Consider the following 23835-nt stretch of genomic DNA (forward strand, 5'->3'; position numbering starts at 1 on the left):
AGACTTCCACCGAAATAGCTGCACAATAAGGCAGTGAGTGGTGTCAGCTCCGGTGGAAAATCAGAGAGTTAAGCGGACGCAGAGGAGAGCGAGAATTATTTCCGCTAGGGAGCTAAAGCTTCATGGGAGAGGAGGCCCTCAAGCTGGGCTTGCAGGGGGTGCTATGCGGTGGGTTAGGTAGAGAAGGTGTTTGAGCAGAGCCAGCGGCACTCGCCAAGGTTTGGAGCTGGGAATGTACCAGGCAAGGGCTGACGAGGCTGTGAGCCGGGGGAGCGGTGACAGCGGAGGAGGGACCGACGTGGAGGGTTACGGAGGCCAGATGAGACGATTTGACCCTTTGCCCTGTCTTTCCTGGAAAAGCAGGTGCTACCTCCACCCCCTTCCCTGCCTCCTCCCGCGGCTCTCCATTGCCCACGTGGCACCTGGGAAGAGGCGGCTTTCCCAGGATAGAAAAGAACAAAACATCTCGGGAAGGGACCTGTCTGACTGCCAGTTTGACAGCCCGGGGGCTCGGCCTGCTCCTGGTGTGTCCTTCTGATCTCCGGCTCCTCTTCTTCGCTGCTGCAGCCTCTTCCTCCCCCCCGTGCCCGCTCTGCGTTTCCCAGACGGTTGGCCGTCCGCGCTTCTGCGCAGCCTGAATCGTGCTGACTCCTCTCTTTTCACCCCTCCTGGTGCCTGGCACAGTCTCAGCCCCCAAGGATACTTAGCAGCAGTATTCTTGGTCAGGGCGCTGGGATTTCTCCCCAAGGGGCCTCAAAGACACTGAAACCCAAGTGCAACATGCGCTCCTTATACGACCCTCACGTGGTGGCTGAGGCGGCCTCGGAAGGCGCCATTGTCCACCCAGTTGCTCAAGCCGAAATCCTATGCATCACCCTTGATTCATTCTCTCTCTCTATTCCTCACCCCTGATCCATCAGCAAATTCTATTATATTTACCTTGACAATATAACCTCATGGGAGCACTTCCCGTCTCTTCTGCTACCATCCTGGTCCCAGTGACCACCTAGACAATCATGGCCCCTCCCGGTGGGTGTTCTGCCTTGGCCCCTGCACGCTGACAGCCCACTCTTTATACGATCTCCCCACAACCACCTTTACAAAACGCAAATCAGACTGTATCAACTCCACTCACTTCCCCCTTGAACTCTGATGGCTGTCCATGGCGACAGGAAGACAATTAGTACTTGTCTACGTGGTCAAGACTCTGACGCATCGGTCCCTTACCTACCTCTCCCACCTCCTCGGGGGCACCCCCAGCCCCCAGCTCCCCACCCTCCAGCCACATTGGGCTTCCGGCAATCCTAAATGAGCCAGGGTACTGGGAGGTACCAGGGCTTTTGCACAGCCTCTCTCTGCCTGGAATGCCTTCCCCAGATCTTCCCACGGGTGACCTCATCACTCAGTTCTCAGCTCAAATGTCACCTGGTACAAGAGGTTTCTCTGACTATCATGTGTAGCCTCCCTACCTCTCCTCCGCCCACCCTAGGTCCTATTTCTTACCCTGTTAGATTTTCCTTAAAGCATTTAATGCTACTTGAAATGACTTTTTTCTTCGTTCAAACGATGCGGTCTGCAGCTCCCTATCAGGACACAAACACAACTGGGGACTTGTGTGTTGCCTACTCTGGTTTTTCCCTAGCCAGTCAGTCCCTGGCACATGGTATATGTTCACCAAATATTTGTCGAATAACATTTTCTCCCTTACTGATAGACCTTATTTCTCCCTCTGCTTATATACAGATCTCCTGTGGGTTCAGGATCTGGAATCAACTTTTCTGGGAGGAGCATTTTCCAGAGCTTTTAGGATCGGTATTTTCCCAGCACAGAGGGGTCTGGACTTCAGACTTAGTAGCAAGTAATGGACAGGAGGAATCTACCAGGGGTGGCCAGGTACGACCTATTGTGGCCTGTTCGGTAAAGCTAAGTCATATCCTAATGGATGCACAAACACCCAGAGAATCTGTAGAGATCCAGCACACAGACATGCTCAGTACAAAGTTTTGACTTTGTAAATGAACTTCAGTGGTTCTCAAACTTTGATGTGCATCAGAATCTTCTACAGAGCTTTTCCAGAATAAAAGATGCCTTGGCCCTTCTCCAGTCCTCTGTTTGTAAGGCAGCTTCTGACAGTTGTATAAATATGTGCGTGGCATTTTATAGACACACAGAGCACGTCCCCACAGCCTTACTGGATTCCGGGCCTAGGCTTTGGGTCACGCAGACCACACATTCTCTGGAGAACCCCAAATGCAGCCCCGTTTGCCAGTGGCGCTCAGGAGCAGTAGGGGAAAGAGAGCGAGAGGAGGCTGCCCAGGTGGCCATTTACCGTAACTCCAAGATGCTGGTCACGTTTCGAGATGGAAAGATGCGCCGGATGTAGTTGAAGTCACCCACGTAGAGGCTCCCGTCGATCCCAACGGCCAGAGCCACCGGGGCCAGTAGCTTATTGCCTTCGGCGAGGCCATTGCAGCTGGGGCAGGAGATGCTCCGGCGGCGGCCGTTGCCCATGATGCTGGTGATGATGGCGGGCTGCTGCGTCAGGAACTGGTTCTCCCCGGTGCCCTTGTGCAGGATTCCTGGGGGAGGGGTAGACGGGAGGGTTACTGCGGCTTCTGGGGAGGACACTCCATTGGCCTCCTGGGGTGAGGGGGAGTGACAGGGAGGAGAGAGAAACGAAGACGCTTCAACTTTTGGGGAACTCTCCAATTTCTTTATGGTGTGGGGAGAGCCCAGTGCTGTAGCTTTGGGCAAGAAGACATTCGTGGGGATAACTGGAGAAGAATTGTGGGGTACACTAAGGCTGATGCTCTGGGAAAACCCACCCAATCTTTTTGACATTTAAAAGGCGAAGGTGGGAAAACCGACAGGTATTTGGAGCACTTGGTGAGAAATGGCTGAAGGAAGGGGGAAGGGTGGCTACGCAAATGTCAGGGCTGGAAAGAAGGTCCTGGACAGGTGACCCGGCCACCCGTGGGAAAGGACACGTGTTCACGTACCACTCTTAACGTTGAGGATGTGGTGCTTGTCCAGGGACCAGCCACCCAGGTTGGAGGGGTCCAGCTCGAATCCCTGCAGGAGGGCCGTCCTTTTCTCCCAGAGAATCAGACTGGGGCAGGTCTCATACTCAAACCCGACAGACACTGGAAGATAAACGGGGGTGGGGCGGAGTGGGAGACAAGAGGGAGTTTACTTGATTACTCCAGAGCTCTCCAGCAAGAATGAGAGACACGTGTTCACAGTGATAACAGATTCTGTTCCAGAAACTCGCTCAAAGAGGCGGGCTGATTGCTTTTCTCCTTGTGATTCCACAATATTAAATTCAGATTTGGAGCCGAACTCGACCTTCAAACTTTTCCCAGTAGTACTCTGCGTGGATGGAAAGATCTTTCCAAGGAACTACGGGCTTTTAAAAAGGACCCCAGTGGCGTGGAGGGAGAAAAGGGATCCCTTACAGACCTAACACCACTCCCCTTTACAGACGGACAGGACACGGTTTGTCTCAGCCTGCTGTTTACAGCGCATGCATTTATCATATTTTGCGTTATTATTTCCACGCGCTAGGAGGAAGGCCTTTGGAAGCTTAGTGGCTCATTGACGAGGATATTTGGGGAGCGATCGCTTGTATAAGTAAAGGCACTTTGTATGTTTACTGAGGATTCCAGAAAGTGCCAGGAGAGGCAGGCACCAACAGGGAAGCAGGCTGCCAGTTATGTGGCGATTTAGTGGGGAACAAACCCCAAAGCTGTTTGTAAAAGCCCTCCGTTAGCCACGTGCATAAGGGGGAGAGCGAGCCGGGAGGTGAAGCACATTAGTCCTCGCTCGGCTCCTGCTGCACTTCATGGGGGCTCCATGCTCCTCACGTCTACAATAGGGTAAGTGAAGCCTCCGTGTCTCAGCGGTGCAGTGAGAATAGATGAGGCACAATGCAGAGATACCGTGCATTTTTAATTGGAACACAGCTCTGGAAATACGAGGCATTGTTATTATTGCTGTTCCTACTGCATTACACTCTTAACTATGTGTGTCACCTTTGGGGATTCTCCATAGCTTTATAAAATTCCTGAGATATAGACGTGTTATGAACGAAGGATGCATTTTATCTTGGAAAAAAAAAACACTCATATATTTCCTAACTTGTCCTCTGAAAATGCCAAGAAACAATGACCAAATGACCAATCCAGTAGCAGAGAATTGCTAGTGTCCGGCTTTTGGTCTTGATATATTATTTCTCATTAAAAGGAATCAGGGCTCCTTGAAGAAATGGCTGGAGCAAGAAATGAACAAGCTGAGACCGGGCCATTTTATCATACTGGATGGCGAGGAAGGCATCAAAATCTATTAGCACCATGTCAAAAGGACTTGGGCATCAGCTTGAAAAGGCTCCTACTGACCAAAGATGGGGCCATTTGACCATTAGTAAGGATAATAATTTCAGTGGATTGAAACACACTGGATATATTCCAATCCATGAGTTCATAATCGTACTTAAAACACGTTAATTTGTCACCCTTGGATGATGAATCAACCTATTATATTAAAAACTAGTAAATACAGAGAAATAATCAAGCACTTGTCCTTTCTTCTTTGAACTATACCTCAAATAATTAAGCAGTTAATGAGAAAGTATCTCTATGTGAAGGTATTCCAGCCAATAGATGAAGAAACAATGACAGGATTAAAACATCATTTTGGTATCCCCAAGGACCTGATGGACTAGGCAATGAGCATCAGTGACAACTAAAGTCACCAAAAACCACACAGCTTGACATTAAGCGCCTCCTGATAGATGAACACAGCCCCACCTACCAAGTCATTTTGCCAAAACCAAAAATCAAACCTTAAACCTGAGAAAGCTTCAAGATCTAATTATCAATTTTTGGGAGATACGGGGAACAGAGGAACATGTTAAATAGCCACAAGTATGCAGTCAGAAGACAAACTAACCAACTAGATTATGGGAAATTCTACAAGCAAATAACCCAGGTTCTTCAACAAATAAATCATAAAGGTCAAAGACAGAGAAAGAGAGAGAGAAAAGAAGATTTAAAAACTTAAAAAAAAAAAATTAAGAGAAATTAACCAGTGGAAAAGGTGACTCTTAATGGGACCTTCAGTCAAACAAATAAAATATTAATAATTTATGATATTTATGAGACAATTGAAATACTGAGCAATAGATTATGTGATAATATTAAGAAATTATTGCTTTTTTGTTGTGTTAATGATATTGTTGTTATGTTTTAAAAGCGTTTTTTAGAGCTACATTCTGAAATATTACAGATAAAGTGATGTGACATCTGGGAATTGCTTCAGAAAAACACAGGAGGCAGGGGAGTAGATGAGAATGGAAAAACAAGATTCATCTTGAGTTGATAATGGTAGGAGCTGGAGGACGTGGGTCCTCGTTATAATATTTGGTCTATTTTTCGATACTGGCTACCATTTTGATATTGGCTAAAGCCAGATATAATATTTTTTTTGATTAGCCAATGTTTTATATGAAATGCACTAGTTACTCCAGTAACTAATTGCTAACTTGATTAAGTCATTAACTCCAGTCACTGGTGCAGGAGACCATCAAGGCCATATCCCAAGCACGTGCCACCAGCTGGTTGCACGTCCCAGGCAACTGCCTTACTCACTCCCTCCTGCCCCTCTGCACAGAGGGGAGTGTGGGAGGGCCTGCTTGGTAGGGTTATGAGAGGTTACCCAAGACAAAGGATTTAGCACAACGTTCTCTAAACAAAGGGAATGTCTGATAAACACTGGCTGCCAATTATAGTGAAAATTTCTGAGTTTGCTGGTTTCTTATTTTGATAACTTATCTTTACCCACAGTTCTACTACCAGCCTATTGGTGAAGAGAATATAGGATTCTGGATTTTAATGCACCCCCAGATAACTTTCCACAAGTAGGAAGATACCAGGTAGGTTGAGATTAATCCATAGCTCACAACTGATAACTGTAGGACCCTTCTCTTAGGATGATCTTCCATAACAGGGAACCATGCGATTCCTTTAAGACAAAGCCCTGAACCATGACATGTGGCTTTCAGAGCTCCTTGAACCCTGTTTTCTGATTCTCGGGGTGCATTCTGTGCCATTTGCCAATGCTCCCTCTAGAACATGAACCAGCCCTGCCCACTCCTCTCCCTTCATCCGGAATCTGCTCCTTTTCCAGTACACTTCAGCTACGTTAGGCTTCTCTCTGTCCTTCAAAGTCACCTTGCTCTTCTCTCTGCCTGGAATGCTCTTTTTCTGATTTTCATGTGGTTCTTTCTTGTCATTCCAGTCTCTGCTTAAATGTCACCCTGCTGGGTAGCCTTCCCTGAATGCCCATCTACAGCTGCCCCTCCTCCCCAGCATATATCACTTATGTGAATTTTCTTATTAGCACTTATCACTGCTGGATGATTTCCTTGTTCAGTGCAAATTTATTACCTCAATCCCCTATTAGAACGTAAGGCCCACAGAAGAGGAATCTTGTTTGTCTTACTGACCCTTGTATCTTAATCTACTAGGACAGTACTTGACATATACTAGGAACTCAGGTAGTATTGGTTGAATTAAGGCATGAGTGAATACATGACTCAATAAGTGACTGGAATTAGAACATACCAACAGCATCCGAGAGTCCATACACTCGTTGGCCATAAGCATCCGTCTTGTCCCAGACGAAGGTGTAGGCCAGGTTGGGAGAAGCCTGGAACGACTTCTGGAAGAGATGCCCCTCTACGGCTACCATCAGGTGGACTCTGATCAGGTTCAGGGGCACCGTGGACTGGGTCATGGTGATCTTTAGCAGCGACTTGTACCCTGCGGTTCTGGAGCTCAGGTAGCGAAGCTTCACGTTGGAACCAGGGAGCTCAAGTTCTTCATGAAGAACCTGGAGGAGAAACACGTGGTAGACATACACCTCACATGCACCCCTGGAGGTGGGCCATTTGCAACCCCAGGGCTGCCTGGCCGCTGCCCCCAGCACTGAAGCATCACTTGCCATGGCTGAGTAAGGAAAAAAAAAAAACCAAAAAAAAAAAACCCACCAAAACTTTATCCTACACCACAGAGTGAAGGGGCTGAGGTTATGATTTTTGGATTAATAATTATTCTTGGTCACTGTTGTGTTTCTTTTTAAAAACCACACTGTTGGCAAAAGATGTAAATAAGAACAGCAGGCTTTATTGCTAGCTGCGTGCAAGGAGGCCACGAGAGGCTGTAATTATATGAACCTACAACTTCCACTGACAATTGGTATAAAGCAACAGGGAGGCAATAATGTAATATGCCCTCTGTCGTAACACCGATGTAGATCATTAAAGCGCCTCTTATCATGTATCTCTGTGACTAACAGGAATAAAAAGCAATTTGCAGGTGGGTTGCACATATGTATAGTGTTTTTATTTTATTAAAAGCTCCGGTGACTGCCAAAGTCTTGAACGACGACCTGCAACCATCCAGAATGTTCAGGAGGGATTCAAACTTTCCTCTCCAGTGACTATAAATTCTACTCTACTCCTCTTTTTTGTTTCTCCCTTTTAATATTAGTTTCTGGCTCATTCAAGGAGAGATGTGCCAGCAGGAAGCTGGCCAATGGCTTTTGCTCAGGGAAGTATTGAGAGTCCCACTCTGGTTCCCACCGTTCCTACCTGGGTCTCAGGCACGATCGGATTCTGTCCAGGGGCGGCACTGAAGAAGGTGGACAGAGGGGAGGAGATGATGATTGGATCGGGTCGGACGAAGCCACTGAGGTCACAGCTGGGGATGGAGTTCTCCTCTGTCTTCATCACCAGGGTGTCCATGGCGTAAAAGCTGTTCCACGGCAGCCACACGGTGCGCTCCTGGCTCATGAACGGGGCTCGCTCAAAGTGCAGAGTCAAGGAAGCGCCCCCATTGGCGATCAGGTCAAACCTGGGGGGGAGGTGAACGGGCTCCATGAGAGGGCTGGACTCACCTTCAGACAAGGTAGGATGCTCTGGCCTCCTCCCCTGCGGGCAGTGGCAGGGGAAGAGCACAGAGGAGAGGAGTGTGGCTTTGGAGGCAGACGGGTGGGCGTGGAATCCAAACTCTATCACTAATTGTGTGGCGATGGGCTAGTTACTAACTCTCTTTATCTGTAAAATGAAAATAATGATGCCGACACACACGGTGTGGCTGAGAGAAGGAAATATGACGGGTGCAGAGCAGAGGTCAGGAAACTGCGGCCCGTGGGCTAAATCCGGCCCACCACTTGTTTTGGTAAATAAAGTTTTTATTGGCACACAGCTACACCCATTTGTGTATGTGTCCTCTATGGCTGCTTTCCTGCTGCAATGGCAGAGCTGAGTCGTTGCAACAGAAACCACATGGCCAGCAAAGCCTGAACTATTTACTATGCGGCCCTTTAGAGAACACGTTTGCTGACCCCTGGTATAAAGCACTTAGCACAGTCCTAGGTAGATAGAAACGTTCAATAAATAGTGTAGTTATAATGATAGGACGTGAGGACACAGAGGCACTCAATACAGCATTCTAATCAGCCTCTGCTCTGTAAGTGGTATCTTTAATAATGGTTCTTAAACTATATTCCTGTTTGATTCTCAAGAGCTAGACGGAGGCGTATCACCTATAAAGTAAAATAAAGGTAGCTCTTTCCCAATTAACAGAAAAGAAGGAGGTTAACAGGAGTTTCTCAATTTTAAACTTTACTCCTCCACTAGAATCTCAGCTCCTGGCGGGCAGTGGTGGTGTCTGTCTTAGTCACTTCAGAATATCCAGCAGCTAACAGGGTGCTGGATCACAGTAAAAGCTCTGGTAACACAGTGGTATTTTCAGTAGATGTGAAATGAATGATCAGGAGCACATGAATATTAAGGTACACATTCGAGCTCGCACAGGACACCAGTGTATTAATTACTTTGTTTGTTTATGTGTTTATTTATTGGGCAGGCAGGCCGTGGGGATGGTTTTGCATAGGACACAGAAGAGAGTCAAATGTCTGGAAGCAGAATCGTTCCTAGCTGGCAGTGCCAGAACCAACACGAACGTCTGTGGCACACACCAGTGTACAACAGATTGCGGGATTCCTCGGAGCTTTCCCAAACTCAACCTGTGACTTCCGTGGCTGTGCAACCTGAACTAGCTGAACAGTCCCCGATCCAGGAGGTTGGATGGATGATCTGGGAAGTGGATTTGGGCCACAATTAGTCAGGGAACAGTGGAGAGGAATGAGGTGGCACAAGGAGAGGCCAGATATCAGACCCAGGACTCAGAAACGTCTTCTTGTGTTGACTTTATAGGAACTAACTCAAAGATGTTAGCTCTTCAAGAACACTCGCTTCCAAGACGAACAAGGGCAAGAGTGGCCCCACATGGTACATGCATGTCTGCTATCCTTGGGCTTTAAAGTAATTAGCTTTGGCTACAGAAATGCATAAGTGAAATATAAGGAATACTGAAGATTTGGTAGGAATCAGTAGACCCCTTGTTTGGGTTTCCGAGGTGGGAATACGAGGGTAGCTAACTGGGGGCTGGTAATTGCTGGAGCTGCTTGCAAGGCTACCTTAGGACATTAGACCACATGGTCAGACTCCTCACCAGAGAAAGGTGAGAACCCCAGTTCTTACCTCTGCCGTGCGTCTGTGACTGTCCACAGTCCGTGTTTTAGGGAAATGTGTTGTATCAGATTTATGGCGACAGCCCCCTCTTCCATTTGAACTAGAATGCCACAGTCTGTGTGTGTGTGTGTGTGTGTGTGTGTGTGTCTGTGTTTTTCTTAGCCCAGAGTGAGGAGTGAGTGTTTTCATCTTTCCAGAGATTTCTTTTCTTCTTCTCATCTTTTTCTTTAAGTTTCTACTCTGTGCCCAAACGGATTAAGGAAATGACAGAGCTTCATCTTGATGGGGGCTGAGCGGCGCATGTTCCCAATCAGAAGATAATAGGGAAAGGTCGCCTCCTTCACACAGCAGGGTGACTGCTAAATGTATTTAATTAGACTTCTCTGATTACATGCCACCCCTTCAAAACAGTAGTGAAAACAACACAACTCCTAAAGCCACAGATGAAAGCAGAAGGGGATCACCACAAGACACTATGTCATGTGGATTGTTGTCACCCTGCACTGCCTTTGATTTAAAATAGGAGTTAGTTTCTAAGAACTACCTTGCCTTCTCCTTTCTAGAATCTGCCCCCACCCCTGACACTCACACACAGCCTGTGCCTGACACGGGGAAAGGAGGGTGGTGGCTGTCAGCCGACCTGGACGGGCTGGCCTTCCTGTTCAGTTTCTGCTTTTGACACCACCCCAGAAAGCATGGACTGTCTTTGGGGGGGATCCTCCGTGGAGGGCTGGCGTGGTGGGCACTCCAATCCAGGAGGGGGACCACGTGGTTCCAAGGCAATAGACCATCTGTCCCTTCCCGTGCACACTCCGCCCTGAGTAGGTACGAGCCCCGCAGAGCTACTCACGTGCCGTCCTGGCGGGTGATGGTGTAGCCGTATTTTGGGTACTTGACAAAAGACACGTTCACACCGACCAGGGGAGTTCCATCTGTGGTTACGACTTGGCCTCGGATGAGGGAAACCAAGCTGGGGGAGAAAGAAACACAGGGCTTTGAGCCACACGCGGCAGAGCAAAGAGACAGTTCCCCCGTCTCTGCTCCCGCATCCTCATCTGGTCCCTAAGGCAGGGAGGGGACTTTCAACGTTAACTTCTGGCTTCACCTGATCACACCTCACAGAGAAAGATGCACCACAGGGAGGTCTAAGTGCTTTGCTTTGCCTTAGGAACAAAACTTGTGATATCTTGGGGTAAACTCCAGGGGCAGCATCCCCTGTCACTCAGTGGGCAGTGGGGTCTCCTGTGCACCTTCTACCTTGGCCTCGCTCCATCCTTGACATCATTTGGCTTTTGCCTGGCTGCCCCTCGTCACTCGCGAGTGTGCCTTAGCCTGGCGCAGAGAGGAGCATGCTCGGGCCAGAGCTTCCCCATCTGGCGACTTATTTCCCTCTTTTGGCTTTGGAGGAAGGCCAGGTTACTCTCCTCCTCGAGGCTAGGATGTCAGAGGGGTGCAGGGGAGCACGCAGAGGTTTTTATGAGGCTGGGACAGACACAGACATGGTTTTTGCTGCCCTCTAAGAGCAACATTTTTCATAATTCATGAGAGCCTGAGAACAAGAGAACGCTGTGGATTTTTTTTTTTTTTTCTGGTAGAAATATCTTAGATTCTGGACTCCATGTAACTACATGTTTCTCTTATGTCACATTCCTGCTGTCTTGGGGAGGGACGGTTGAAATCCTCCCCAGTGTGTGTCCTTCCAGAGTCGGGGAAAGCCCCCCTCTCTCCAGGCCATAGTAACTAGAACGTTCCAAAGAATGCCAGTGTCCAACCAGCTACCTCTGGGAAATCCTATAAAGCCATGGAGATGCTACAGTGTTCTATGCAAAGTCCATGGAGGGAGAATGTACATGTCTCCTCTCACCTGAATTTTCTGGAATTATGGAGAAACGGGACAATGAGAAGCTGCATTTCTGCACTGAGCCCCTAGTGGACCAGACGTGTCTGCAGCTTTAAGACATCGGGCAATTTGGCGAAAGCAGAGAGGTTCTTGGGCTCCCCGGTTCCTGGACACATTCCCGATTTCTGGACTAGGTAATCAACTGACCTTTCCTTTGCCAGAATCTTGTCAAAGTCTGCTTGAATTTTGGAATGCACTTACTTTTGCAATCCTGGGTGTCCTGAAAAGTGGAGGGAGGCTGTCTCCAGGCATCTCTCTTTTTATTAGCAATACCCCCAACTGTTCAACTCCAACCCTTTGATGATCTCAGGAGTGTTTAGACTGTTCCACTGACAGCTCTAATTGTTTGCTACTGGCTGCCTCACAAATGAATACCATTTTTAGCTGGTTCCAACCACAATGCTAGAATCTTTTGAAAGTGGAAAACTAATTTATGAAAATAATCCTTTTGTTCAATTCCATTCTCTTATCTTAGCTCAGACTAAGATTTCTTTAAGACCTTACCAGACACTATTTTAAAATCAATGATGTGTGTTGACGACCATAAGGTACACTGTGCTCGTGATGAGAAAACAAGATTGGGAGTACATTCCACAATGGGTTTTTTCCCCTCTTCTTTTTTTCTACAACTGCTATTTCTTTTAAGTCATTCCTGTAGCATAAGACTTTGCAGAGTCCCATCAGAATAAAAGGGGCTGGGTTGCCTGTGATTTCTACCTTCTGTTTTTCTAAATCTTCATTGCTGCTGGCTACCGATGATTTCCAGGCAGTCAATTTGCAGAAAAGATTCGGCTAAGACACGCTATCAATTCATTTCTATTTATGATTATTGATGTGTAACAATTATCGCATTATCTAGATAGTGAGATCTGCTGTATAAATTATAGTGGTGGAGTCAAGGCATTTTAGTTATTTTTGTACGCCATTATCTAGGGGAACGCCTTTTGCGAAGTCTTGAATTAAGTTCTTTTTTACCCCTTGCTTTGTCCTTCATTATTTGTCAGACGATAATGCACTGAAATTCACATGCTCACTGAACTCCAACCTGTGTCTTGGAGTAGCATTTTGCATTTCTGAATTATGTATCCATGCAGACATGCTGGAGAGTGCGGGCTCATTTGGGTGCTGCTGTTTGTTGCGATGTTCACAGCTTCAGAGAAGCTTTCTCTAAAGCCATGTTCTTTCTTTCAGGTATCTTGGGCTGCTGTAGTCCACTGCCTAGTCTGGGGTTCCTGCCTGCTCACCTATACCTTGGCTCTAGCTCAAGACGCCTTCTGGACGTGGTAACAATTAGTGAGGATGATAAGATTAAATCAGAAGGGACAGGTGAAGAAAGAGTGTGAAAGGGAGAGTATCAGGAAATGTCTGCATTTGGGGTAGAATTAATGAAATACTAATTAGGAAGCAGATTGAAACAGATCACGGACCTTCAGAGGATGCACTTACAGCATAAGCAAACCATATGCGAACCCCACCTCAATGCTCCTGGCCCAGTGCAAGCCCTGCCTGCTCACGACTCTCTGCAAGACGAATCACGTTCATAATTGCAAGGAAGCACTTTGCACAGAAACCGTTCCACACTAGGATCTAGTAAGCAGGAAAGTATATATACTTTTTTGGTCAGAGATTTGTGGCTTCTTTTTTTTTTTTTTGAGAGTTTCATCTACTGAAATAAATAACAACAATAATAATGTTACTGTGTGTTGTATGTGTCAAAGTCAAATCAAATAAAAAGACACATCTCTAAATTTAAAATGTTTTCTTTGAGAAGCAAGAATTGCAATTCAGACCAGGTGGTCTTCGGTATGTCTGAAGAACAAAGAGAAGCTTGGAGGTTTTATAAGAAGGAGAATGCTGCATATTGTTTTGAACAAAAAGCTCAGTGGCACTAGTAAAGTTCTGGGGAGCCGGCAAGCTCTGACCGGTGAGGGATGGTGGTGGGTAAAACTGGTCTTAGAGTTACAGCAGGTCGTTTCAGCAGTTATTAGATAAAACTGGTTTCAGGTTACTGCAGGCAGTTCTGGGCAGCCAGGCTCCCAGAAAGTTACGTTCTTGGAGCAATGGTATGTGCCCTGAGTGCTTTCTTCCCCCTGGCCCTTTCCCCCCCTGTTATAGTTGAGTAGGACAAGAATGACTCAATTTGTATGATCAACTTTCACATATATAATGATATTATTATAATTTTACTAATCAAGAAAATGAGGTGTATGAGCCCAATATGACAGAGCTGGGAGGTGCCGGGGCTGAAATAGATGAGGGCTGAGATTAATTTTCCCTTTCTATTATTATTTCTTTTTCTATTTTATTTTTAATAAAACCAGAACAGAGAGAAGCTAAAGTTATTGGCCTAAGGTAACCTTGTTAAGAACCCTCATATTCAAAAGAGCGGCCAGGAACGGGGCTGTACCACTTTCCAGAGAGCTCTAAGAGGCTGTAGAATGGGCTGTGCCGCTGCCCACTGCTTTTCCGTCCTGCCCTGGCTGGGCTTTCTCACGGAGGAGTGAAGTCCGAGTTGCGCCCCGACAATGTCCCCTCCCCAAAGTCTCACGGTGGAATCGGGTGGGTGGGGGGGGAGCCCCAGGAGAACCACTTGTAAAGTTAGGGGCTCCTGTAAAGGGTGAAGTCTGGTATTTCCTCCCCTGGCTGGAAGCCTGGGGGGGGCGGGCAGCATACTTCCCGAGGTGCTCCTGGGCCTACCTGAGCGAGGGAGGATGAAGATGAAGGTGGCACCGTGGGGGCTGCCAGAGGGGCAAAAGCGCCAGAACCATCCTGCTCAAGTTCCTAGTCCCTAGAGGTTTTGTGAAAAAGGCCCCAACCGGCAGTTTTTATTTCTCCATGTGAAGGAGCACAGAGACAGAGTGGGGTCCCCCCGTCCCCACATCAGCATGCACCACTGACATCTGCACTGGCCCAAGTGAGGGTGAGATCAGTCATGTGCAGCCAGGTCAGAGGAAGAGCCCCTGCCCCTCCTACTCCTCCTCTCCACCCTCAGCATCAGAAACGGTGTCTAGAAGAGAGAAGGGGATACGGTGGTGGGGGAGGGGGAGGGTCTCAAAACCAGACCTTCCCTTTGCTCTCTTCTCCAGGAGAAGCACAGTTCTAAACTGTCTTCAGCCAAAGGGAGGGCCAAGGTGGAGACGAAATAAATCCAGAACTTGGCCCTAGGATATTCACCAGCCTCAAGTAAGACAGAGAGCAAAAATGAACTTGACCAAATGAGGAGTGAAATGCAGTGGCACAATGCTTTGCACAAGTAGGTAATTAGGAGATCAACAGATGAGATTGCTACGAGGATTACAGATAATCTACAGAAAGTCTCCGGTTCATCCTAGGTGCTCAATAAATTCTTGCAACTGGCATCATCTTGACTGTAAGATGCCATGAATGATAGGTTGTGTTATCAAGGTAATAACAGCTTTCAAAAATACTCTACTGAATGAATGATTTCAGCAATGTTCAAACAAAAGCCACCATCACAGGCATTATAAAGGGAGATTTAACGTGATGACAATAATGTCATAAAATAACAGATCATAAAAATGATTTAAAAACCAGGGAATCAACAGGTGTCTCCAGCAGGTTCTGGGTGGAAGGTTGTCAAATCCTGCAGAGAGACCAGGACTCTGTTCTGGAGCCCGACTCGCAGTGAGGGAAGGGGCCCCTATGAGCTGTCTCCAGGGGGCGGTTAGTTTCCGAGCCAACTGGGTCCATGGAAAAGCTGGAGCACTTCCTCCTGCTCCAACAGGAAGAAAGCCAGTGACTTCAGCTGCTTGCAGGGACAGAGGGTGCCTACCTGCTGTTGAAGGGGTTCTCTCCAGGAATGATGTGGGTGCTGTCCTTGCCTGCCAAGAGCTTGATGCGGTCGTAGAAAGACTTCACCGCAGGCCAGTCCGTCTGGCCCTGTTGAATGATGTCCAGGGGGTCCCGGGACCCCCGGCAGAGCAGGCTGTTCTGACAGGCTGACTGCAGGCAGCAGTCAGGGTCCAGGCAATCCACCAGGCCATCTGGAAGGGCAGAGGCAGAGCCAGGGTCAGCGGATTTTCACGGCACAAAGCTGCTTGGAGTTGCTAACACCTTTGTTACCAGCGCAGGCCTGAGCAGCATCAAACCTTCCCAAGGGCCTGAGGTGGCAGGTTGCACACAGCAAGCCTCGTATAATTCCAATCTATACGCACAGAAAATAAAAGACTGAAAGGAAATAACTCAAAATGTTGACAAATGGTTATCCCCAGCTAGTATAATAGATCTCTTTGTTTTCTTCATAATGCTTTTTTTTTTTGAATTTCTACATTTTCTACTATGAACAAGTACTATTTGAGTGGTTGGAAATAAAAACAAACACTTTGCTTTTAGGAAAACACAGCATAAAATATTACCCATAGCCAGTTCCTGGGGCCTGTGCTAATGGGTGTATAAGTCATCAAAACGCATGGCATCTCTTAAATCTCGCTTTAATGGAGAAAAGCATTTCATCCCTGCTCCCTCTAACCCAGGGAGGGGACTGCTGACCAGTTGAAAACCAGGGGCTGTGAGTTTTACATTTTCTAGGAAATGCAGAGAAATAAATGGCTTTAGCTTGGGAATGCACAAGTTAAAGCCATCAGTTTACCCAATTGTTTTTGGTTCTCCCTTCCCTGTATGCCTGCAGGGCTTAGAACACCCTGATTCCTGCCTAGATTCCTGCCCCTTCATCCCTTTTCCTAGGCTGATTCCTATTCATTCGTCTCCATTCAACAAATACCGGAGTGTTGTCCACATGCTGGAAATAAAACAGTGAGCAAAGAACCATGGATGTCTGTCCTTAAGGAGCTGACAGTACATTGGGGGAAACAGACATGACTGATTCATGCTTTAAGGCTCAGTGTAGGTGTGGCCTCCTCCTCCAGGAAGACTTCCTGATGATGCCCTGGACAGGTTATTGTTCCGGACTGAGTGTTTGTGTTCCTCCAAAATTCCCAAGTTGAAATCCTAATCCCCAATGTGACGGTATTAGGAGGTGGGGCCTTTGGGAAGGAGTTACATTATAAGGGTGTAGCTGTCATTAAAGGATTAGTGACCTTATAAAAGAGATCCCAGAGAGTGCTCTGGCTCTCTTTCTGCCATGTGAGGACACAGCATCTATGAACCAGGCTGCCATCTATGAACCAGGCAACGGACCCTCACCAGACACTGGCGATCTGCTGGAGCCTTGATCTTGGACTTCCCAGCCTCCAGAACTGTGAGAAATAAATGTTTATTGTTTAAGCCACCTAGGCTATGGTATTTTTTGTTATCGAAGCCCAAACTGACCAAGGCAGAACAGGCATTCCTGTTCTGTACATTCCTGAATGAGAGGTTCTCAAAGAATGGTTCTGCATCAAAATCCTGAGAGGAGAATCCTATGGGCAGGATCTGGCCCACCCCAGAACTCCCCAGGGAGAGCCTCCAGGAGCAGGTCCTGGAATCAGCATTTTAACCAGGATCCTCAGGTGATTCTAATGCACAATAAATTTTAGAAATTGCTGTTAACGCCAACTTCCTTGGACTGGAATTAATTATCTCTTTATGCTTGCCTCCCTATCTGGAAAATGAGCTCTTTGAATAGAAGAACAGTGTCTGATCAATTTCTATATTCATGTCTCACTTAGTGCCAAGCACAGAATTGGGCACTCAACAAATGTTTGTTGAATGAATAAACAACTGTGTCCCATTCTCCACATGTCTGTGAGGGCTGAGGACGAGAATGTTTAGGGTAGTGTTTGTTTGGTGGAATGTTCTATTAGAATGGATTAGTTGGCCAACCCTTACTCTTCTGGAAATTGATTGAACATAGAGTGGAGAAGCTTGCAGAATAACTTGCTTGTACCTCCTGGATTTGGTAGAAAAGCATTTTTTGGGCCATAATTATAACACAGAAACATGTACTCAAACCCTAGGCTTTGCCTTGACAAACACTTGTATTGGAAAGCTGAATCACAGGCCTGGCTGGGTGCTTTAAATTTACTACAATGTAATTTTTTGGCATTACCCTTTTTGTTCGGTTCCGCTAATGAAATTGAAATATGTAATTTCACCAAAGTTCCACTGTAATTTCGCAATTAATGTACAATTATTTTAATGCATTACTTTCTTTTTAGCAAACAAACAAATTAGGAGGTTGCATGTTTTGCTTGGCTTTAAATTACTGAAACTAGCCTCTCATTTTCCACATGGGCAAATGTTGCTCATGTGCCTCATAACACATTTAGATTTACAAAATTTCCTAGAAATGCAGACACAGGAGGGTGAGCAGGCACACACACTTTAAATTTAGAGACTTTTGAAATCAAGGCTCTGAACATCTCAGGCTGACGTGCTGGCTGAACCTCCGACCCTAGAAACAGCGCTGGAGAGTGTATCTCGGTAGCAGGACGATACTGAGACATTGTTCCAGATCCAGACTCAGATTGTCCAATCTGGATCGGGGGTGGGGGTGGGGGTGGGTATTGACAAAATAATGCAAAGAAACAAAGAGCGCATAGGATTCTGCTTCGACTATCACCTTGCACGGACTGCCTGAACTGCACAGATGGGATCTACCATGGACTGCCTGCTTCAGATGTTAAAAATAACCACGGAGATACGTTGGCAGCGCTTCGTTCAGCAGCCGCAGAAGCTTCTCAGGTGAGAAGAAACCCGCTGTTGTTAGCATTATAGATTTCTTTCAGGTCGCCGGCCTCTTCCGATTAGGAGTGCCATCCATCTCTGGTGGCCTTTCTGTCCGGAAGCCGGCAAAGTGTTTCCTCCCCCTCCAACCCATTCATTTTTGAGGACCTCTTTGGGCTCAAAGAATAACTTAAGACAGTTTTCCTATTAAGCAACTGAACATTTTTCTCCTCCGACCCCTCCAGCCTGCCACTCTTCCTGGGCTTGTGACTGCTTCAAACCTGTGCGCCTCAAACGTCCCCACTGTTTCGTTGATCCTGGGCTTTTTACTCAAGAGCCTGTGTGGCAGGAGATGGCCTAAACACAGAAGCAACAGCAGACGATAAATGCTAAAAAGGAAAAAAATAAAAACCCGGATATAAATGATGTCTTCCTACATATGTATGTCTACCTGCTCCGGGGACCCGTTATGAAGTGCGGGCATACGTTATGCCTGTAATGACCTCATCATGCCGCGTGATTGTGGGCTGCGGCCGCCGGCCACTTTCAGACAACACCGTGAACTTTAAATTGGCACTCCAATCTCCCGGTGGCCTGTCAGTCATGAGAATCGCGTCTTTATGCCAGCAAGCCCCTTGGATGGAGTCTGACATTGCAATCTTCAGTAAATTACCCTGTCACTGACAATCTTGCAGTTATCTCGCAAACAATCAAGCAGGCAATCAAACTGCTCTGAATTGCCAGTTCAGGACCTGAGAGGCAGCCGATGTCTCCATTCGGCGGCGGCGGGAAAGTGGCTCAGCCCCCCATGACATTGGATGACTTATTTATTTATTTGTTCGTCTGTCTGTTTATTTATTTATTTATTTACCTACCTACTTGTTTGTTTGTCTGGTTGGCTTTTGGCTGGTGAGGGTGGTGGGGGAGGTCTGCAGAGTCCTTGAAAAAGCGCCCGATTCTGACTCAGCAGTTATGGGACAGCGACTTAGGCCATCCCAGTCGGGCCCAAGGAGGTGGCACACGTCTGCTTAATCTTCACTTCGTGAAACGGGGCCAAGGAGAATTTCCGTTAGAGCGGAGGCTAAATCACAGCTCTGGCTATATTCTACACACACACACACGTCATATGCTAATTGTCACGGCAGTTTCAGAGAAATGTGGACGCGGAGGAACTTTCTGGGAACAATGCTGAGGTATTCTTTTCATTGCTTTTGATAAAGAAAATCAGAGATACTTTTCCGTGCAGTTCTGGCAACGTAAAGCAGAAATCGTTTTAAAGAATGCTGAATTGAATCCTTTGGATTAGAAGTCCCCAAGGTAAAAAGCCAAAAAGTCTACACAGCAACAAAAGTGAGAGCCTGGTCTCTGGAATCAGATGGATTTGGGTCTGAAGCTCATCTCTCCTAGTTCCCGGCTGCGTGAGCTTGGGAAGGTAATCAACCTCGCTGAGCCTCAGTTTCCCTGCCTTTCAAACTAAGTTATAACAGTGCATACGCCACGGGGTTATGTGATGGAGAATAAATGAACTGGTATCAATATATATATAAATAATGTCAGTCTGGCGTATGTATGTGTTCAATGAACTACAGGTATTACTATAACCAGATATTCTCAGAAGTTTTCAACTTTTTCATTTTATAAAAACTGGACATGAAAATAAATGAAACTAATATCCCTTTATATTTAGAGTCATTTACTGGTATGTGCTCTGGGCTGGTTGAATCTTGGCAAGAATCCAGGTTTCCAAACAGTGATTGGTTCATAAAATTAATACTAATAATAGATGCTATAGATTGAGCAGAATTTACATATATTATTGATTTAAATCTTCATGGCAACCCTACAAAGGAGAAAGACATAACCTTTTAAACTTCAGACTCTGGAAGAGGGTGTCTGGGTTTGAATCTCCTCAACTATTACCTAGCTGTTGACCTTGGGCAACTAACTGTTCTGTGCCTCAGTTTCCCTGATGATCATGATGTTAGAAAGTGCTGCTGGGAGGATTAAAGCAGTTATTATATGCACAGTACTCAGAGCAGTGCTTGGTATAGTGAGTGCTCAGTAAATTGTATTATCGCCATTGTCACCATATCACCCACCCCACAGACGACGAAACGGAGGCTTGGAGAAGCTGCCGGAAGTTATCCAAGCGGCTAAGAAGCAGCTATGGGTAAACAGTAGAGAAAGACAACCAATGACATTGCCACCCTTTGCCTTTATTATTGGAAGGAGGAGACACTTCCTCGCCAAAGGGAGACTGAAGACAGGGCAGTGGACACCCATCACCTGGGGAAGGTGTGGGGTGTGGGCTGTGTGAGATTGAATCCCTTCAGAAGGCCTGTCTACTCCTGCAGCTGGGAAAGAATTTGGCTGGTTGAAATGAGCATCTGAAAAGGAATCAGCATGAGAAACAAGACGCCTGGGAATTCATTCCTGGCAAGTAGGCTGCTGAGGACCACGCTATTTACCTGGGAGATTCAAAGCCCCCGTCAGCTGTTTACCACGGGTACAAGGTGGCACTTAGCTTCTGTGTCGCGTATACATTTGTGTCAGCCATTTCCAGCCCCTGTCTAGTTTGTTCTGCTAGATTTTAAAAGGAAAGGAGCTCCTAAATAGCCAGGCGATTACGCTCCAAGCTTTAGTTGAACGCTTACTAGCAAAGCCGTGCTGGGTGGGGAGGAGGCCCATGTCATCAGAGAGGCCGTGAGGCAGCTGCAGTGCACATCTGGATATTCCAGAGTCGCTGCCACGCTGCCCGGAAGAGGCTGCCTGAGTCCTGGCATCACAGCTCTTACAGGGAAGGGCTCTGGGACTGAGAGGACACGTATGTCACTCATTTTCCCCTTTGGTCTTTGTAAACTGGGCAGCTTATGGAGAATTCGAATGGAAGCATTTTGCTCAATTAATTTTTGGTACCTTTCGGTAGCTTGCTATGCAAGTGACTCCCTTTCCAACCTGCATGACCTCCGTGGCTTTCTTAAAGGCTTCAGGGAAACACCTAAATTTACTGTTCTCAGTTTCATCTCGTGACAGGGTGGCACACGTGGACTCCGACAATTCACGGCAGGTCCCGTGGGTGGCTCTGCTAGTGTCTGGTCAGGAACTGGTCAGAAGCTCAGATTCTAAAAAGGAACAACCCTCTTTCCAGACTATGGTTTGATGGTACCACCAACCACCAAATCTACCTTCCCTACTAATTGGGCCAGGAGGCCATAGCATGGGTTGGTTAAAAACATGAGCTTTCAAGAGCATATTCTGAGCTATTTATAGGTTGTTTGAGAACAGGCAAAGTTAATCAATGATGCTAGAAAGTTAGAAATTGTAGTTTCCTCTGTGGGGTGGTATTGGCTGGGAAAGGGCACAGGGAAACTCTCTGGGTGCTGGGCGTGGTCTTGATCTTCATCTTAAGTCACCTGTCTACACAGGTGAATTTACAAAGTGGGGTAATCATGATGATGCCTCAGGGGAGATAATCATGTAAGGTACTTAGGACAGTTGCGAGCACCTGGTTACCTACTAGGTGCCTCTGAGTCATCTCTACTTATTTTTTGTGATAAGTTTTCTTGGCATCATGTATGTTTGTTTACCCATCGAGAACTAGGTAATTGCCAAGTTCTTATTCTCCCAAGAAAAATACAGGTAGTCCAGGTGGTAAACCCAATAAATCTGAGGGCCATGTTTGAGATCAGCAAGTGAAGAGGAGGTGGGCGTTAACGAAGCCATGGAAAGAAGGGAAGAGGCAACAAGCTGGGGCAAGAGAGAAACATGGCGCTGTTTGCTCTTCACGGTGGGAAGGAGGAAGCGGCAGAGTCCCGGGCACCGGTGCTGGCTGGCAAAGGCCAAAGGCTGCTGTTGGGTTTTGGTTAGAGACAGAAAGGGGTTCTTGAGTAAAAAGAAAGATGACAACCATAGGATTGGCCTGTGCCTTGGGCGTTATTTTGTTTTAAGGTAAGCCCTGGCAAGGCATGCCTAGGGTGGGTGGGACCCTGGGAAAATATAAAATATTTTTGCTAGGACCCTGTCTATATAAATAATTTGAGTCACCCCAAATCATCAGGTAAGCACCATTCTGGCAGCCTGATCTCGCGTGACCTTGCAAAAGACATACCTCTCTGGCCAGCAGGAGCAATCTGCTCACCAGGCTGCCCTCTGGACCGGGGGCTGGCCATTGGACTATCCCACAGATGCAAATCCCAAAACAACTCGGGGCATCTGGCTGACCCCACATGCAGAGGGTTGAACAGCACCCTGAAGGGGATAAACAGGGACCAGCGTTCATGTGGGTTCTAGTCTGGCCTGGGGTGCTCCTCCCAGCTGGCACTGCTGACCCTGGCTAGTCCCTAACCCTGGAGGAGCACTTAGAACACTTCAAGGAAGTCACTCCAAAGCTCAGGGCCTGCTAAGATGCTGGGCTTGGCCCTCGGCCCTACTCCACTTGCCCAGGTGACCCTGGGCTCGTGGCCCAGTTAGAAAAATAGCAAATGAATATGGTCTTTTGAATCAGAATGGTTTGGTTTTCAACCTGGTCTATTACTCATCAGCTATGTAACCTTGGCAAGTGACTGAACTCCTGTGGCTCAGTTTTCCAATCTGTAGAATGGACTTAATAGCACCTACTACACCGAAGTGCACAGAGATGCTAGAAGACAGTGCATATGAAATGAGATGATGAACGTGTCACACTTAAGACGGAGGAAGGGCTCAATACATGAAGGCGACTCTCGCTGATAGTTCCTGCTCTCCACCAGGGAAGGGCACTGTTTCATTTGCATTTTACCCAATGCCTGCTGACAAGTTGGAAGTGAGGGATAATTGAAAGTATTCTGGCTTGATGTAACTAAGAAGTGAAAGGAGCGGGCAGGGCTGACTTGATTTAACCTGGCAATATGAGATTAGTTCTTCATTGCCTCTGTTAGGTCTCCCGCATTGCCAACCTTTTAAAGCAATAGATGGGCTGACAGGGTGCTCATTTGGAAGGTTTCACCTGCCATTAATACCCCGGCTGCCTGATGAACCGTCGTTCCTCAGGCATCTCCCTCCCCCCTACCCGGAGCAAAACGGCCATTCTTAAATATTGCAAGAAGTGAAACTGTATTTGTGCTCTCTCCGGAAGGCCTGTTGGAAGTTTTCCTATTACTTCTTGCCAATTCTTTTTGTCAGTCTCTGGGTTCCAAGGCCAGAGATCCTTGCCCCAAAGCCCCTTCTGGCCCTTCTTATGACTTAGCAATGGAAGATCAATCAGGTCTGACCAGAGATCTGGCGGAGCGGAGGCCCCACTGAACGCTGATTGCGGGCTTTTCTACGCCTCAGGATGCAGGTGGGAAAGGAAGCAAAGACAGCTTAGGAACACCAAGGCTCTGTTACCAAAGGCAGGGATATGATCCAGGTAAGATCTCTTTTTTAATAGGACTCTGGCTGTATCTTGAAGCCATTGGCAAAAATTTTTGACAATGAGCTTGCTGTGTTTGTCCAGCAAGCTCATTTATTTTTAAGTGATTCTTCACCAAAAACTGAACAAATGGACAAAAACCAAAACCAAATGTCATCAACAAAAGTATTTTAAACCAGTGCTTCTCAAATTCTAATCAGCATCTGAATCACTCAGGGATCATGACAGAAGGAAGGTTCTAGTCCTGTGGTCGTAGGGTGGGGTTTGAGAGCCTGCGTTACTTACAAGCACCAGGGGACGCCAACGCTGCTATTCCAGGCACCGTAT

At 47.0% G+C, this 23835-nt stretch overlaps 1 protein-coding gene across 11 annotated transcripts in view; it reads right to left on the reverse strand.

Moving 5' to 3' along the window:
* The window catches only part of TENM2 (teneurin transmembrane protein 2), a 1169384-nt gene that overhangs the window by 46709 nt on the left and 1098840 nt on the right, over positions 1–23835 (reverse strand). For all 11 annotated transcript variants that reach the window (XM_069483866.1, XM_069483867.1, XM_069483873.1 and 8 more), the window contains 6 exons: positions 15289–15499; positions 10446–10565; positions 7649–7910; positions 6621–6888; positions 3000–3143; positions 2330–2579 (listed from right to left, as the gene is read on the reverse strand). In XM_069483866.1, coding sequence (XP_069339967.1) covers positions 2330–2579; positions 3000–3143; positions 6621–6888; positions 7649–7910; positions 10446–10565; positions 15289–15499 — 1255 coding nt within the window. The remainder of the gene's footprint in view (positions 1–2329; positions 2580–2999; positions 3144–6620; positions 6889–7648; positions 7911–10445; positions 10566–15288; positions 15500–23835) is intronic.

Source organism: Eulemur rufifrons, chromosome 10, assembly GCF_041146395.1.
Source record: "Eulemur rufifrons isolate Redbay chromosome 10, OSU_ERuf_1, whole genome shotgun sequence".
Taxonomy (NCBI): domain Eukaryota; kingdom Metazoa; phylum Chordata; class Mammalia; order Primates; family Lemuridae; genus Eulemur; species Eulemur rufifrons.